The 18,516-nt window shown below is 40.8% G+C and overlaps 2 protein-coding genes across 2 annotated transcripts in view; both read left to right on the top strand.

Annotated features, from left to right (window-relative positions):
- The window catches only part of grm1a (glutamate receptor, metabotropic 1a), a 42,257-nt gene extending 38,667 nt beyond the window's left edge, over window positions 1-3,590 (top strand). Inside the window, exon 9 of the mRNA XM_066676693.1 lies at window positions 700-3,590. Within this exon, the coding sequence (XP_066532790.1) occupies window positions 700-1,468 (769 nt within the window). The 3' untranslated portion in view covers window positions 1,469-3,590. The remainder of the gene's footprint in view (window positions 1-699) is intronic.
- Window positions 3,591-4,937: 1,347 nt separating this feature from the next.
- rab32a (RAB32a, member RAS oncogene family) overlaps window positions 4,938-18,516 on the top strand; it is a 29,407-nt gene continuing 15,828 nt past the window's right edge. Inside the window, exon 1 of the mRNA XM_066677797.1 lies at window positions 4,938-5,644. Coding sequence (XP_066533894.1) covers window positions 5,431-5,644 — 214 coding nt within the window. The 5' untranslated portion in view covers window positions 4,938-5,430. The remainder of the gene's footprint in view (window positions 5,645-18,516) is intronic.

The following is an 18,516-nucleotide window of genomic DNA, read 5'->3' as shown; positions in this document are numbered from 1 at the left end:
TCTGTCTGTCCCGAGTTCTCCTGCAAAACCTAATTTTCATCAAACCACCCGCCCGCAGTCCCCCTCCCCAATATTAACCCACTTCTCAAACCCCACCCGCTGCACTCCGTCCCCCGTCTTCTTCACTGCAAAAAAAAATATTTAACCCAGTTATTAAGAACGTTACTCCTTGAGTCTGTGCCCTGCTTACTCTAACAGAAGTGCAGCTTTCAGCTCTGAGGCTTCTCTGTCCCTTGCCTGTTCTGCTTAACTCTGTTACACTACTGAAAGCTGTGTGTTGCATGCACAGCACTAAACCTGGACAGAGAATGCCATAGGGATCTGAAACTGTTGAGGGGAATTCCATGAAGGCCTATGTTCATTTCTGCATGATGTACAGTGCAAAACGGAGCAGTGCAGGGAGGAGATGGCAGACAAAAGAGCCATCTGACATTCATAATGCTATTTGAACCAGTCATTATGAAGCCAGTGACAAGCATGTTCTAACCCAGTTCCTCTGAATGATGTGTTTAAATTATAATGATCTTAAGTCAAGAAGACTAACCCTTAAAGACAATATTAGAGATGATTCTAGAAATGATGTTTTGAGATGTCATGACGATGTACTGATGATGTTGTTGTGATGTTGTTCTGTGTGTCTGTGTTGCTCTTTGGCCACATCCCCACGGGAATAACGTTGGGTCTCTGTCTCGTTCATAGTCCTAATGGAAAGTCTGTGTCATGGTCTGAATCAGGTGCCCGGCCCCAGGGGAGGGGGTCGAGTGTATTCCACAGACTGTCTGTGCATGTGAGGAGGCAAGCGGTCGGCCAGAGTCAGACGGCGGTCATACGACCCCTAACTAATGCCTCGCAAGCCCCCAACCCTGAGTACAACCCTGGCCTCGACACAGACCGCAACGGCTCGCAACCTGACAACAAGGCTCTCTACAACCTCAGAGAGGAGGACGACGAAGGGGGGCGGAGACCAAGGAACCAGAACGGAACAACGCAAGATGAAAGGGAGCTAGCTTCTTATTCGCCTGCTCACCTGATTAACCACCCCTCTGACCAACTAGAAGCGGGACGGGTGGATACACTGAGCTCTACCGTTTCTGCTTTTGACGAAATAGTAACTGCCACTGGCAGACCGAGTCCTGCATATAACCCATTAGCCAGTCAACTACCTCTACCCCTGCAGGCCGAGATGTTTTCTGAGGAGAGTTCTGAAATGGAGGCTCTCGACCTAATTCATGGCTTCCTGTATGACAGTGCTGTACAAGAGGAGGAGGAGGAGGAAGAGGAAGAAGAAGAGGGTGGAGAGGAAGAGTTAGCACAGAGCAAACTCACACTCTTGACTCCACCCTCACCCTTCAGGGACTCGCTGCGCTCAGGCGTGTCCATCCCAGGATCCCCCGCCTCCAACAACAACAACCCAGACGCTCCCCAGGAAGTGACCTATGCTCCCAAACAGAGCTCTTTTACACTGTGAGAGCAGGTGCTCAGGATGCAAGAGACAGGCGGCTCCCACTTCTTATATTTGTCTATTTACTTTTCCATCAATCTGTTCATCACTGCAGGATAGCAACCGCTTGCTAACTTGGTTTTCTCAACAAGATACTTGTATCACGAATATGACAATTTCGAAGAGGATTGAAAGGCTGCAAAGGCAAACAAATGTCCAGTTGGGGGTTATTTTTCTCAGAGGTAGTTCAAGCAGATTCTGTTTTGCATTATGTCAGAAACTTGGAGCGCCAAAACACAAAGTTGTTGTGCCAAAACCCACTGGTAATCTGTTGCATAACTAACAGATTACAGACTAAGAGAGTCCAAATACCAGTTTGCTGCTGCAGTACATTGCTGTCTGTAAAAATTTGGACAAAGGGAGAAACTCTGACCTTGGGATTATGATAAGTGCTTAGGGACTATGTAGCTTGGCATCATTGTGATTAAATTTGCTTGAAAATATCATACATTGAGCTGAAAGATATTTGGATACTCAATGCAAATACATACACAGATCAGAAATAATATCAGCTCCAGTGACTATACCGGAGCACTTTTATTTATACAATTACAGACTGTAGTCCATCTGTTGCTGTGTACACTTTGTTCGCCCACTTTCAGCCTGTTCCTCAATGGTCTTCTTACTTCAGCAGTGCAACTGAGGGCTTCAAAAACTCCAGCAGCACTCCAGCAACACAACACACACTACATACAGCACTGAGTATGATCCACCACCCAAATCATACCGGCTCTGCAGGAGTCCTTACAAAGAGCATGGTAAAATGGGAACACGAACGTATGCAGAGCAACGGGTGGTCTACAGCTTTAATTGTAGCACTACAAAGTGCATCTGTATGGTCAGTAGAGCTGAGAGAATGGACATTGAGTGTAGAAAACAAATGGGTGGTCAGAATGTTTTGGCTAATCAGTTCACATAATTGTTTTGAAACGTGAAGCAGATAAGAGTACAAACATACACACCACCCACATCAGAGCTGGAGAGATCACAAGGTCTAAGGCTAGTTTACGGCTGGCACGATAAAGAAGGCTCTCAATGTCCAAAGGACTCCAATTATTACAGTATAAGAATGTTCTAGAAGTTCAGAGTAATTGGAACTAAGAATTAATACCAACAAAGATTTGTTTTTGACTGATCTCAGGATTAAGAACTAGACTCCAGCTCTGATTCATCCAGCACAACACACACACACACACATACACTCATAAAGAACATTATGCTTCTGGTTATGATCAAGTTATTTCCTGTGGGACATGGCTACTGCAAGCTACTCTCACCCTTCTGTATGCACCTGCATTTCCAGCAATGATCTGAGTCAAATGTTAATTTTAGCTCTAGCTTGGGGAGCTACGTAGAAGAAGAGTTTGATTGTATTGTTAAGCAAATAGTTAAATACTATTTTAGTCTAAATGATGAGTTTTCTTCTGTTTTGCCAAGGTCATTACAAAATGAGAGGACACTGTTTTGCTGTTCACAAGTCTATTTTTTCGTCTCATGAGAACGTTCATCCTTGAACATGGAGAAAATGTTTTTCAAATGTTTGTATACTGTTCAGCCATCAGTTGTTTTTTTTCACACAGATGGTGTCTTTGTATAACTACTAAATGTTTCTATGACTAGAATGTGAGAAGATTTATAAGTTTTAACTCCCTATTTGTGAAAAGGGATGTATATTACATGGAATCTGAGATACCTTCAGATACTTTTGCAAACCATCAGTTATTCTCTTTGGAACTTAAACTTTTAAAGCTTTATTTATGGGTAGTTGCTTCCAGTGGTAACTCGTAGCATTTACCAGTAAATCTTGTGTAGAATTATGAATCTGCAACTGTAAGTGCTTAATTAACTCGGTAAATTTCATATAGTACTATTAGAATGCAACTCTCTTTCTTTCTCTCTCTCTCTCTCTCTCTCAAAAAAAAAATAGACAATATTAAGTATTGTAATAAGTATTGTAAATTGTAATATTAAGTCTTTTTGTGTAAGTTGTTTGGAGTTGATTCATTTGTTAAATGTAAAAATAATTTACATAAATAGCACTGGTTTACATGGTCAAACCCTGACATTTCTTTTTGCTTTTTTTTTTTCTTTCCGCCAAGGCAAATCATGCTGTAAAATAAATATTTTGTATTTAACTCAGTGTCTTAGCAAGTTGCAGCTTTGTTTTCTGAAATTTTAAAACTTAATAAACTGATTGTAAATAAGGAAAACAGACATTTAGATAATATAGTTACTGTAGACTATTGAAAATACCTTTCCTTTGACTCTCCTATCCTTCTCAAGCACAAAACATGCACAAGATGAACTGAAGGATCTAACAATGAATGACAATTAAGAGTTATTTTCCAAAATGGTTACTTTGTATGACAGCAACACTAAAGCAAATGCATTCAATTGCAATTTCACTGGTTTTCACTGTATATATAAATAATATTTCCCATTGTTTTGAACACTAGGACACAGTGCTGTACCATTGAATTAGAAAATCTGGAATGATGTGGAAAATGGAAAAAAAAGTGGTGATTTGTAAATGATCTTTGGCTTTGGTGAAAAGTATTTGCAAAATCAAAAATCTGCAAATACTTTACTGTTTGAACATTTTACGAAATATATTGCATAAATGAACATTGTTTATTTTGAAAAAATACAATGTGCAATTACATTGCACTATTTTAGTACAGGGTCTTTGTTATTGCATTTAAAAATGCACTACACACTCTCTATTGGGTACAAGTCGGAGCTACAAGGATTAGATAGATATTAACAAATAAAAAACAAACATCTCGTGTTCCAATGTTTCCCATACCATTCAAAATGTTTTCTAGACTGGGGTTTTACGTTAATACTGCTGTCGTGCTGTGCTATTGTAGTGTGTGGCCCTGTACAATAGCAAAATAACCTTTGTCTGACATTACTCTCAAACATCCTGGTATATGCCTTAAGCATCTTTAATTAGGAAATGAACATCCCATTTAAATTCGATGATTTCATTTGTTTTTCTATTTGAATCAGTTATAAAAACGTGTGGATTGTGCTGTGGATTTTAAGACAACTACTGCGTCTTTTGAAATACACTGTGTTTGGTGAGGAAACCTACCTACAGTAACTGTTTCTGTAAAAAAAGAGGGAGAAAACAATATTTAAGCACTAAAAAATAACGGAAAACACAACATTGAAGGGACTCTAGGGAAATGCAACATTAAATCCAGGGGAGGGGTAATACAGGATTTCTCTGTTTAGCCTGAAAACCTAAGCCCAAAGTCAAGCATGTCCAAAAGGAAAAGAGCTGGATAACTGCTTTATGGAACTCCCCATATTTGAAAGAACTTTCGAGAACTTTCGAACTGAAAAGACGTGTACCGCCAACCGTTACCAACGAACCGTTCAGTTACGTGCGACTCTTTTCTGGTGCCGTGTCTGGCTTCAATGTTATTTGAAAAGCACCAGCACTGAATTAAAAGGCGGGCAGAATATTTCCTATAGTTACAACAACTCCATCCTCGCTAAATCCAATCTTTAAACGTTGCTTCGGCGTTTTACTCCACTTCTAGACAAGGAAAGGAGGAGTGTAGTCTTGTGCCCGTGCGAGAGATTTGGAGATTTCCGGGTCCTGTGACTCATCAGGTGGTTGTCCGTCAGGAGGAGAGCGAACGAAAGAAAAGAGAAAGAGAGAGTGTGTGTGTGAGAGAGAGAGAGAGAGAGAAAGAGAGAGAGAAACTTTCCGCTTTCTCTTTATTAGACTCCCTCCTTCTTTCCCCAGGGGAAAGCTGAGCTCCTGGGACTCGTACACACTTCTGCAGAGTGATTCTGAGGGGAGAGAAAAAAAGTGGAAGTGGTTGTGGAAACTTGTTGTTGGATTGTTTTTTTTCCCCCCTCCTCCAGCAACTGACACTCTCTCATTTGTTCCCAGCGGCAGTAACCGTTTCAGCATGGCAGGAGGTTCGGTGTCCGAGTGTAAGGAGTATCTGTTTAAAGTTTTAGTAATTGGGGAATTGGGTGTGGGAAAGACAAGCATCATCAAACGTTACGTCCACCAGCTCTTCTCCCAGCATTACAGAGCTACCATCGGCGTCGATTTCGCCCTCAAAGTCATCAACTGGGACAGCAAAACATTAGTTCGACTCCAGTTATGGGACATAGCAGGTAAGACTGGACTTTGTTTGGCTAGTGTGGACAGAGTCCGCAGGGAGGGGACGCCTTCATGTCTGTATTGATTAGTTGCACACTGTTCCGAAGTTGTCACTCTCCAATTTGAGTTTTTTTATTAGTCAGCCGACTCCTGCATTACTGCAGACGTTGTGTACAAAACCGCGAAACATTACAACGAACGTATTGAGAAGTACACAGGGTAGACCTGCGGTTTGGGACGCAGCCCTTGTGAAAGCCTGGCAGCCGTCAACCTGAAGCACATGACTCCTTAAAGGGCCGATACAATCCTTTTTTAATGACTGTGCTTTGTGTGTAGGCAGACATATTTCATTTAGCAACTTTATTGTATGCTTACTAAACGAGCTGCATATCTGTGTTACTCTGACTTTTAAGATTTATATCAACGGATCAGCCAGAAGATTAAAACCACTGGCTAGTGGAGTGTATATAACACTGATTATCCAGTGTCAGTCACACAGGTGCAGTGCAGCAGGTAAACAGTAAACTCTTTAAGTGTTGGAGGCAGAGGAAATGGCCAAGGACAAGATTGTGGGAGACTTGACCACAGCCAAATTACGATACTCATGTTGTTTTGGCGTGCAGACACCATATGCAGAAAGCTGCAATGCACAGTGTGTCCTTACAGCTTTCTTTCAAAGCTAGCATTTATTTTCCAGCTAATTGTTCTACAGTAAATTTGAGCTGGGATCAAACCAGCCAGTCTAAACCGTGCACCCCTTATGCAACAATGAGCCTTGGGTCACCCCTAGCTCTGTCAACAGTTTACTGGTTACCTAGCTTTAGATTACGTAGGGTAGGTATTAACCACCACATACTGGGAGCACCCCACAAGCCCTGCCGTTCTGAGGTACCCCCACCAAAGATTTATCACAATTTGGCCCTTGTTAAAGTCTTTCATATCTATATCCTATTCTTTTGTCTGCTTCCACCAGGACCCTTAGTCCTTAAAGACAGATGTTACAGTAGTACCTGATTAAGGGTCCCTGAACACAAGATAAACAGTGTTATTCAGTTAGTTAATCAGTGGTTTTGATCTTTTGCCTGATTGTTGCATGCAAATGACTTGCTGGTCTGCATTGCACCTCATACATGCAGCTTGTTATAGATTACAAAACTGTTTCCAGATCTGTAAGTAGTGCTGAAAATGCATTTTTTTTTACAGTGTCCTATTTTAAATTTCCATTTTAAAATCCATTTGATGAAGTTTAGGCTTCCAGCACAGACTTTTCTAAACTTTCTGAGGAGAAAGAGAACTAAAACAAAACAGTCTGTGAGCTCTGTGTTGTGGTCATGTTAGCGAACATAATTGTGAACGCAATGTAGGTCATGTTGTGAGAGTCTCCACTCAGTGAAAGAGAGGGAGGGAAGGAGACCGTGAAAGAGTGGCACATTGCCATATTTGAGCACAGAACAGAATTTAAGAAGAAATATCAAAGATTTGTTTGTGTCCTTTGGTTTCAGAGGCAGACTCACAGTGTTGATGTTTTGGGGGGTTTTGTCAGATCATCAAGATTATATTTTACTGTCAGGGACAGAGGAAAAAGTTAAAAGGGGGAAGTGAAAAGGTTTACACCGAAACTAAACGATGACTTAACTGTGTGGCAATGGAACAAGCTTTGAAGTGTGTTACATTGATTCTTATGTTGGAGTTAACGTATGTGTGTGTCTTGAGTGAGTGTAAGGAACTTTCATAACTGTTCTGTCTAACCAGTAGTGTTATGAAACCATTTTATGAGGACTGTTCTTGTCTTTCTCTAGCTGTAGGACACAACATTTAAACATGAACTGTACTGTATACAGTCTGGGTAAGTCTTGGTAATCGTGCTTAAAGCAAAGATATGGTTATTTATTGTTATGTTTCCTGTGTTCCAGAGCACCGTTAATGATTTTATGTTTCTTTATGGTGATAGTGTTTTTGTAGAATATTGTAAAATGGGCGATTTTGCTTTTCTGCTTTTTCCATTTTAAGGCTTTTAGCTTTGTCATCAGTACCCTCATTTAATTTACCCTCAGGGTAGTCAATTCACATGCATCCATGCTGGTTCCAGTAAACCACATCACCTTTTGTAATTCAGTCAGAGAGATGTAATTTTTGTACATGTATTTCTTTAATACATGTAATAGGTGATTCGTGGAAAGCTTATAGTAAGGCCACACCACCAGAGAGAAGGCAAAAGATGACTAGTTTTATTCGCAAACAGGAAGAGGAGGCATGGTGCGCAACAGCAGCATCATAGGCCAAACAAGGTCAGTGGCTTCGATGGGAGAATCTAGAGAAGTGGAAGATTTCCTGACAAGAGTTGTGAGTGATGGAGACAAGTCGTATGTTTTTTCTGGGAGAAACTTATTACGTCCTTTCAACATTGCAAAATCTTTGACAGTGGATAGGTGAAGACCCTACTTATGGATTATGTACAGTGGTTGGCATGCTGAAGTATATTCTATCATCTTGTAAGATTAGTTTGTCACAGGGTCAGTATACATGGAGGCATAATTAGGTGCTAAGGGTTTTAGCATGTTTGTTGGACAGCAAATGGCTAGAGGGTAATGCATAGACAAGAGGCTGTAGCAATAAAATTGTTAGGTTTGTGGGGCTAGGTACAGAGTTAGTCTCCAGGGAGGCCAGTATAGATTTACGGTTGTTGATGGTAAAGGGTAGGACTGTAAATATGGCTTGGAGAGTAGTGAGTCTGGCACGCCAGACTTCGCTGTTGGGCCTTCTGGAGGTGTTATGGGCTTAATTCAGCGAAACACCAATGAGAGGAGGTGCCTGCCTGATGACTCTGTGAAGAGCTAGTGAAACAGTGGGTGGTTTGGGTACTCATGGGCTGGACTCGAATAACCGTAGTTGTTAAGGATAGCTGTTTGCTGATCAGATCATAAACAGTTACAGCAACCTTAGTGCTGAGGTGTTGGATTCAACAGAAATGTTGTGGCTGCAGGTAGGAAGAGAGTGTGGTGGGCCCTATGTGAAGCTCTAATGGACTGGCATGTTATCCTGTGTATAATTTTAATAATTAAAATAATTTTAAATTTGGACATATATAAATTGTTTTGTTGGGATTAAAGGGTTAAATCCCTGTAGGTATGTAAGAATTTTGAATCTGAAAAGTCCACACTAAGCCTGCTGAAAATCCACAATGGACCAAATTTTTTTCTCTTCTTAAAAAAATACTGAAAAAGGTTTACTCGTGACAGACGTATTGTATGATTTACCGCACCCCCAGTAGTCAGGGTCAGCACTTGATTGTAAAGCCAGTTCCTGCTCTTGTGTCAGGAAGTCATCCTACCATATTAAGCTTGAGGCACAATAGCAATGTGGAGGCACATGTAATGCAGTCTGCCAAAAGGACTCAGAGGAAGAATGGTTGTATTTAACATTCAGTTTCATTTTAGCGTCACTTGTGCCAGTATTCCTTCAAATCGCTCTGTTCTGGTCAGAAACTGTGCTGTTTTATGAGCCTCTGTGCCCTTAAAATTTAAGATAATATGCATCATGAAGTCAACATAAAAACTTTAAGGAGGCAATTGCTGTTTAAACTCTGAAGCTGATAGTCATTACTGGAAATACCATATCAAAATGTGGCAATAATATTCGTGACCTAAATCAGAAAGACGATAAATTACTTCAGACTTATCAAGTGGTGCTGGATGGGTTCCACGTATTTGTTTTTAAATTAAGACTATTTTATATCAAGGTAATGTGGGTTTGACTTTAATTTACCCTTTGGCATGTAGCCCTAGGGGATTTCACAGTTGCAGGTTTTTCATAATTCATTCAGTTCCTTCTTGATATATTTTTGGGAAAGTGATTATAGTAAGTTCCTGACACTAATTTTTACTTCCTTATATACACGCTATAAAAGTATTCAGTTACCCATTCAAAGCATTAAATTTAGGTGTATAAAACTCCAGTTGTGAAATGTCCTAGCTACTAAATATTCCACAGTCAACTGTCAGTGGTAGTGATTGGAAACAACAGCAACAAAAAATGACAGCGTGGAGTCAACGTATGCTTAGTGCACAGCTCTTGCCAACTTTCTGTAGAGTCCATCGCTACAGATCTCCAAATTTCATGTTGCCTTTAGATTAGTGCGTAGAGATTTTCATGGAATGGGTTTCCATTGCAGAGCAGCTGTATCCAAGTTTTACATCACATCAAAGCAATGACTGGCCTGCACAGAGCCCTGACCTCCACCAGATAGAACATCTTTGGGATGAATTAGGGCAGAGACTGTGAGCCAGGCTTTCTCATCCAACATCAGGGTCTGACCTCACAAACGTTTTTCTGGAAAAATGGTTAAACGTCCTGTAAACACACTACTGAACTTTTTGGAAAGCCTTCCCAGACAAGTTGAAGCTGTTATAGCTGCAAAGGGTGGGCCCACATCATGCTAAACATTACAGATTAACAATGGGATGTCACTCGAGTTCCTATGGGTTTGAAGGCAGCCGAGCGAATACTTTTGGGAACATAGTGTATGTTTACACTTTAAATAGAAGTGATTTGCAATAAAAAAAAAACAACACAAAGTACTGATTTAACAAAATACTAAAATACTGATTTAACAACAACTTTTTAAACAATCTATAAAACAGAACCAAAATATAACAGATATTGGATCAGTAGTATATCTTAAATATTTTTTTTCTCTCCATTACTTCAAAGAACATAATTTGGTGTTCAAAAGCCCAATGCAGGGGGCATTATACACCTGTAGACCACAGCTGAGTACCTGAATTCCCTTCATGTTAGGGTATCTTCAGAGCTTATTATATACAATGTATAAACATTTTACAACATCCTAAAATGAATAGAGTGATATACACTGAATGATCACTGGATTAGGAACACCTACAGCTAATTAGCTCCACTTACCATACATGAGCACTTTGTAGTTTTACAATTACAGACTGTAGTCTAAATGGTTAATCTGCATACATTCTTATCCACAAATCACCCTATTTTCCTCTGTCTGGACCTCCACAGACCAGGTATAATCTGAGTGGTGGATCTTTGTTGTAGCGTGTGTTGTGCTGGTATGAGTGGATCAGACACAGCAGGGCTACTAGATTTTTTAAACCTCTCAGTGTCCTGACTGGACTGAGAATAGTCCACCAACCAAAAACATCCAGCCAACAGTGCCCTTGTCCAACACAACTGTGCATCAATAGATGAGCTACCGTCTCTGACTTTACATCTACAGGGTGGACCAACGAGGTAGTTGTGCAACACACACTAACACACCACCAAGTCAGTGTCGCTGCAGAGCTGAGAATGATCCACCATCCAAATCATATCTGCTCTGTGGTGGTCCTGTGGGAGGTCTAAATACTGAAGACCTGTGTGAAATGTAGTACATTGTAGTATGTGAAGTATATTTCATTTCATTTCACCCAGATTCACAGGGTGTAAGGTGGGAACCACTATGAATTCATTCATACACTCACACCTATGGACACCTTTGAGCCGCCTGTCCATTATTTATAGTTATTTGTATGGAGGAGCTTGAGGAATAGCCAGAAACCAGCTCTGAGCCAGGGGAGGAACCGCTGGAATGTGGTGCGTGAGTAGAAAGTTCACCAGCTGCCCTTCTTATCATTCTTTGTTCCACTTTCTGGGGCTCTATATTATTTGCTAGAGGAATGAAGACCAGAAGACTGGTATTTGTTCAGCATTTGTTTCACCCAGCGCAGGAGCCACTGAGCTGTATAGGCCGCTCGGACTGCAGTACATTTGGGCCCTTTTCCAGATCAAGTTTGACATGAAGGTCAAGTCTGAGATCCTGCTTATCTCTACTGATAAAGCAGAGATACTGGCAGTCAGGAGTCTGAACTGTACATTATTTAGAAATTGCTACAAAAAGTGCCTTCTCAGTTTTTAGAACTCAGGATTTATAAGTTTATCCATAAATGTATGTTCTTGCTGTCCTTATGCTGTAGTAACTGTCCAACATGGTCCTGCTAAATGACTTGTTTCACTGTGTATATATACATGGTTGAAATGACAATTTTACAACTGTCTGGTTCTCTGACAATTGGTGCTTCCTTTAAATATTGGACGAACCCTATTTATCTGCCAACTCAATCACTTTTCAAGATGGTGAGATGCTCCAAAGTGAGGGGAAACCCTGTCACAACAAGCTTTTCAGATGAAGGCCAAAAGGGATTAGCTTTTCAGGTATCTCAAGAGAAGCCAAGCTTCCAAGCGCATAATTTCTAGAACTCTGAAGCTTTAGGCTGTCACTAATTAAATGATGATCATATAGATATGACAAATACGCAAGAGGGGTGGCATGGTGGCACAGCAGGTAGTGTCTCAGTCACACAGCTCCAGGAACCTGGTTGTGAGTTCTAGTCCTGCTCCAGGTGACTGTCTGTGAGGAGTTTGGTGTGTTCTCCCAGTGTCCGCATGGGTTTCCTCTGGGTGCTTCGGTTTCCTCCCACAGTCCAAAACATACGTTAGTATGTGGATTGGCGACTCAAAAGTGTCTGTGTTGCACTGTGAAGGACTGCCGCCCCCTCCAGAGTGTTTTCCAGTGATTTCAGGTAGGCTCCGGACCCACCGTGACCCTGATGAATGAATGAAATACGCAAGAGAACAAGCTGATCCCGAGGTCCTTGTTGGGGAATCAGTACAAAACTACAGCTAGAATTGCTTACCAATGCACCACTGAACGGGTAAGGTTTTGTCACAGATATATTGTACCTTGCAGGCTTTGATCATTCTGACTGAAAACCCACTCCAATAGCCAAGTCTCTCATTAGCAAAAGGATCCAAGGCTAGAATAACCTTTTGCTAAGGAGCCTCATGCGTGGATAGAGGAGGACTTTTCCCAGGTTCACTTTAGAATTGAAAGCGAGTTTAATTTAGTTGGGCCAGATGGTAAACGTTCTGCTTGGCTTCAAACTGGGGAAACAGGGTAAAGTGTGTGAAGGTGTCATTTAAGTTTAGAGGAGAAAGTGTCATATTTTGAGAGATGTTTTCTTCAGCAGGTCCTCTTATTCAGCTACATGGCAAGGTGAATGTTGATGTTTATCAGAAACTCCTTTGGTAACATGTGGGTCCTTTACTGCGAACTTCTCCCAGTCAGCGGCAATTATTTTTAAGAGACGTTGCCCCTGTCACCCTGCAAAACAGGTAAAGCAATTCCTTGAAGCTGTAAACATTGAAATAATGAAACGGCCAGCCCGAGTCCTGATCTGAACTGACACTCTCTGGAACATCATTGGCAAAAAAAAGAAACCTACTACAGTTACTTTACTGTGGAACAAAATCAAACCAGAGCAGTGTGAGAGATTGGGGATGTTCTCTGGGGATAGATTCACTGGCGTTATATGAAGCTCTGAAGTTAACATAAACCTTCTACATTTACAGTACTAACTCTACCCATACACATTGATATCGGTACTGTATCAGCATTGGCAGGTATTTTCTGGCATCGGCCCAATGACTTGATTTTGCGGATATTGCAGATATATAGACCTACTGATGAAGGTGTAGAAAAAATGTGTCCACCTCTGACACTGTATGGAGAAGCACGAATGCAGTGCTGAAGTGCTCATTTCTGTATTAAAGTATCGTACAGTTGTTACAGAGCTAAATGTCAACTGGCGTTTTTTTGTTTTTAATCTTTTGTTTTAAGTTAACTTTAATGTATGAAATGTTTTGATCCTGATTAGCTCGGGTAGATGTATTACTTCATGGAACTTGCATGCATTTAAAAGAAAGAGCAGGTGTCTAACTGTGTAAGGAGCAGTTGGTTAAATTAAAATGGCTAACACTTTTCTAATGAGACCTTTAATTTTATTGTTTGCATGCAGTTTGTTGGAAGCTAATATGCTATGCCAGTAAATGTTATATCCTTCTATAATGTCAATTTAAAAAATCTTACTGTCTGTATTTTCCGAATGTGTATATGGGCATTGGAAGTATATAATGAAAATAAAACAATGCATAAAATAACAATAACAAAATGGTCTGCAGTGTCAGCATTACAAAATATCAGTTTCACATTTACACAAGTGAAACCAGTAATGTTTTCACAGAGCTGTTACTTATTTCCTCTTCTTTACCGTGCCTGCACATCTGAGCTGCTGGGCAAATTGTCGGTAGAATAAGTGCTTTAAGGGAACATGTGAAAAATAATCAAATACAGTTTTTCAGTGCCTTTGCTCATTACTTTGTGGATCTAGAGTGTGTCCCAAAGCACAATCTATGTAAAAAAAAAACTTGGCTGGACTGCCTGAGTTAGAAAGCCTGGGATACATTTAAAATGATATATTTAGATATTTATTCAACTTAGACATCAAGTGCAGAGAGTTGCGAGAGAATTGTACTGCCCCCCTCATCTGAGTATCTACAATCTCAACACTGGACCCATGTTTATATGAGAGTGCAAACTTAAAACTTATAAATCTGACACAATGTGTATTAAAATTACAGAACCAAACAGAACTTCAGCAAAACAGTGAAAAGAACAGCAAAACCTGAAGAAATTTAAGCTAAAAGAGCTAAGACGAGAGCTTCTGTTTTCCCTCTTTGCTGCTGCTTTCGTTGGGGGTGAACTGCATTTGGCTCATTCTCATTTAAAGGAACAGGTGCTGAAACTGGTCTATTTTTTGTTTGTGTATAAATAATTTGCATAATGTAATCCTGCTGGAAGATACAAACATTTTAAAAATGTTTAAAACCTCCATAACTATATATTTTTAAGGATTTTAATTATGAATTAGGAGTACTTCTTTCCAAAGCTGATTTGATTTTGTTTAATGATCACCAAGACCGATATAAAGTATTTTTAACTTTGTTTTATTATTTTTAATTGCATTGCCAACACTTTTTTTTTGTTTCCTCAGTTACAGTGAGTAATGAAGTCATGATAAAATCTAATGTGTGTATATATATTTACCCTGTTTTCTGCAAGTTAACATTTCCCCTGGGGTCTTAAAAAATGTTTGACATTCTTTCATCAAAATACCACTAGGATTAAAGACTGCAGCACTTTTTTTACCCTTTTGGTCGGTTTTGCTTGGTTCTCTTTCTTGTCCATTCTTGTTTTTGCCATATTTAATCAGTATTTAAACACATCTTTGCACTCTCATAAGGATGGGTCCAGCACTGTGATTACAGAGACTCAGGCAAGGAGGCAGGGAGCTCTGAAGTGCATGTTATCAATGTGAGATGCAGCAGAAACCCTTTCAATACGACCCATTTTATGCCATGTTTTCAGTTTTGGGCAGACTACAAAAAACTGTGTTGTGTTTTTCACAGTTTTTGTGTTAGTAGGAGCTCTAGAAAGTGTTATTAATTTATTAATTAATTAAAAAGAATAATAATACATACCGGGCGGCACAGTGGTGCAGCAGGTAGTGTCACAGTCACACAGCTCCAGGAGCCTGAAGGTTGTGGGTTCGATCCTGAAGGTTAGCAGGTAGTGTCACAGTCACACAGCTCCAGGAGCCTGAAGGTTGTGGGTTCGATTCCTGCACTGGGTGAGTGTCTGTGAGGAGTTGATGTGTTCTCCCCGTGTCCGCGTGGGTTTCCTCCGGGTGCTCCGGTTTCCTCCCACAGTCCAAAAACACATGTTGCAGGTGGATTGGTGACTCAAAAGTAGGTGTCCGTAGGTGTGTGTGTGTGTGTGTGTGTGTGTGTGTGTGTGTGTTGCCCTGTGAAGGACTGGCGCCCCCTCCAGGGTGTATTCCCACCTTGCGCCCAATGATTACAGGTAGGCTCTGGACCCACCGTGACCCTGAATTGGATAAGCGCTTACAGACAATGAATGAATGAATGAATAATACACACCCTTTTAATATACAACACCTTAAATAAAATCCAATGCCTAAAAGTTGTTTTTCAGTCCTTGTCAGAGAGTAGACCTAACCTGCATGTCATGCCTTCCCCACCCAGTGCTTGTTACTACATGTACACTCATCAGATTTTCAGCTCTATTATATCACTGAAAAGTTCTTTAAAGTTGATCATGTTTCCATATTTGCACTCCCTTGTTCGCAGTCCAGGCCACTATTAACCTAAACAGATCAGATCACTTTTCTTCATTCAGTCCTCTGGTTCCACGCCCTCCATTAACCTTCTTAATCAAGCACGTAATTGGCAGTTTGGTAGAAGGACTTGAACGTGACTGCTTTTGTTTTTTTCTTTTTTAACTCCCTCTCGACCTACTGATTATGATAATGATCCTGAATGGGATGACTGTAATCGAGGCCTTCAGTGAAGATGTGTGAGTTGGAGCCTGAGTGAAACCAGGAGCTCGCCCTCCCACTGCAGCTTAGAATAGCTGTACTGCTCTTGGGCTGCCTCAGAGAGACAAGCAGATTACAGCCCTGGAGTCCTGGAGAGGCCATTGTGCCAGCGATTTGGACAGTTTATAAAAGACAGTAACATTTCTCTCTCTAAAAGGTGCAGTTGAAAAGCAGAAAGGGAAAAGAAATGTGATTGGGTGCTGATGTTTTTGTCTATATACGTGTGTGTATAACAACGAACATAAAGGTTTTGCCAGTTTAAAATCAACATCATTTAAAAATAATAAGTCACTACTTTGAGAGTATTTGAATGTGTCATTAATGAAGCGAAAACAAACCCTGATACCACATAGGATTTTCTTGTGTTAAGAAAATCATGCATAACTGCGTATCATCTTGTAATAGGTAAGAAAACATCCCCTGAAGCCTGTCTCTGCCCTGCTTAGAGAGGCGATTTATTTTTTTTTCCTCATGTCCTTTTCACTGTTTTTAGTGTCAGTTCCTGTTGAGTTAAATAATAGGCTCCTCTGCAGGATGTTCAATGTGCAGACGGATCGCCTCTGTCCCTGTTTGGGCGCTGCCTCCTTGCGTCTGCACTGCCATCATTACTCGTGTCGTGGGTGAGTTGAGGGACACCGGGGCCGGTCAGTGTCTGAAGTGCGTTGCTTGTCACAGCGCGGATGAAGAAGGGGTGGGCAACTTGCAGCTGGCTCGTCTGGCTTGGACTGTTTCCATGGCAACACACCCACAAGATAGTAACTGCGATTAGGACCACACAAGGAAAACTTCTGGTTGCCATGGCTATGGACGGAGAGTTTTCCTTTTTCTATGGCTCTCGCTCTCCGCTTATATCTCTTTGCTCTTTCTTTCTCTTGTTTCCTTCACAGTCACCTCATGCAGCACACATCCACACTGGCATGGTCTGAGGTGTCCAATTGTTATATTGTAGCGTGGGAGGGTTGAGTTTTAGCTTTGCTTTGACCAAACTGTAGATGAAGTAAAGGAGACTAATAGCAGTGGCTTAATGATCATTACCGATGGATTTGTTCAAATTTAAAACAAATACTAAACTGGCTGTGTTCTCATGATGATTTTGACGTTGTACATGGCCAGCAGTAGCAGCCACCATTTGTCTCAGGCGTGGTGCTATTGATTAGAGAGGAATGGAAATTGATCCTTGACATTAAGAAGCAAACAGAGACACACAGTACTCCTTTTCACCTTCTGACAAGTTCTGAGAGCACCATTGGCTGGCGTGGTTATTGAAATGAACCCAGAGAAAGGTGCCCAATACTCACACCCCTTACGGTGTGCTTTGCAAACACAGCTCAATAAAGAGCCCTCTGTCAAAGCACCAACATGCTGCAGATTGAATTAAAGGTCAGTGGCAGAGTTATAACTTGGAGAGCATGCTTTTTGTTAAGGTCAGGTGTTTTTTTTTTGGCAATATTGAACTCAACTGCCCACTGTGTGTGAAATCAACATGGACAGGGGTTGGTTTTGAAAATATTTTTTGCTTGGTTTCTTTGGATGGTATCTTGTCATAATTTAGGCAGCGAGGTGGGTGGAAAGCATAGCTGAGGGATTGTGAACTTAGAAGATTATCTAAGGAAGCTTGGTGTGTGTGTGTATAAGAAGTGGACTGCATTTTTATACGTCTTGTGTCCAAACGGGTTGTCATGCTTATTGCTGCTGCATTTTAATATGAGCTCAAGCCAGAGGAGAACGCACTATGCAGATACATTGCCAAACTCTTACATCATGAGCGTCTAGAGTTACTGTGTGTCTTTCTCTTTCAGTTCAAGCCCTAACCTGCCAGTTGCACCTTCGTGATTTTTCTCAAACTATTTCCTTCCCTGTGTTCCCATTCCTCTCCTCACGATGACAAATAGTTGCCATTCTCATGAGTGCCGTTATTAAGATCGCCTGGCCAGTATTAATCTGAGCTGACTGCTCAATTGTTTGGCGGTTTTCTTGCTCTCACCAAAGAGCTGCAGCAGAACACCAGCCTTAAACTCTGAGAGCCTGTCAATTAAAGAGCCAAGAAGAAGAAGCTGTGTTACCCAGGCTCCAGTCTCGTACGTAATGCTGCAGAGTTGACTTTTTCAGGGCCCATGACAAATCTGCGGAAGAACGAGGAGTTCTCCTCCTGCGTGTCACACCCCCGAGGCATTCACCTGAGGTTAAAAAGACTAAATTTAGCTGGGCAATCAAGAGCAATTAGCTGCTGAGAAACCCAAGGAGCTTTTGGCATGTTAAATGCACAGCTGAGAGAGTGGAGATTAATGAAATGGAGACCATTGGGTGGTGAAACGTGTGCTTTTAGGGCTGTTGCATTAGCAGAAACACTTAGTGGCTGAAATTACATTAAACCAAATGATACTCCTTTCAAATTTGCAGTATTTATTTATATATATTAAATCATATTTATTCATAAAAGTAAAAGTATTCAGGGAAATATTTGGGGTACATTCCTTTACAATTAGGAAGAAAACTGACAGTAATTATACTACAAATACATTATTATACTATAGGCAAGTATGAATAATAAATAATAAAGACTTTAATAAAATTACATAATG

Source organism: Hoplias malabaricus, chromosome 7 (genome assembly GCF_029633855.1).
Source record: "Hoplias malabaricus isolate fHopMal1 chromosome 7, fHopMal1.hap1, whole genome shotgun sequence".
Lineage (NCBI taxonomy): Eukaryota > Metazoa > Chordata > Actinopteri > Characiformes > Erythrinidae > Hoplias > Hoplias malabaricus.
This window is presented reverse-complemented; position numbering and strand designations above follow the sequence as displayed.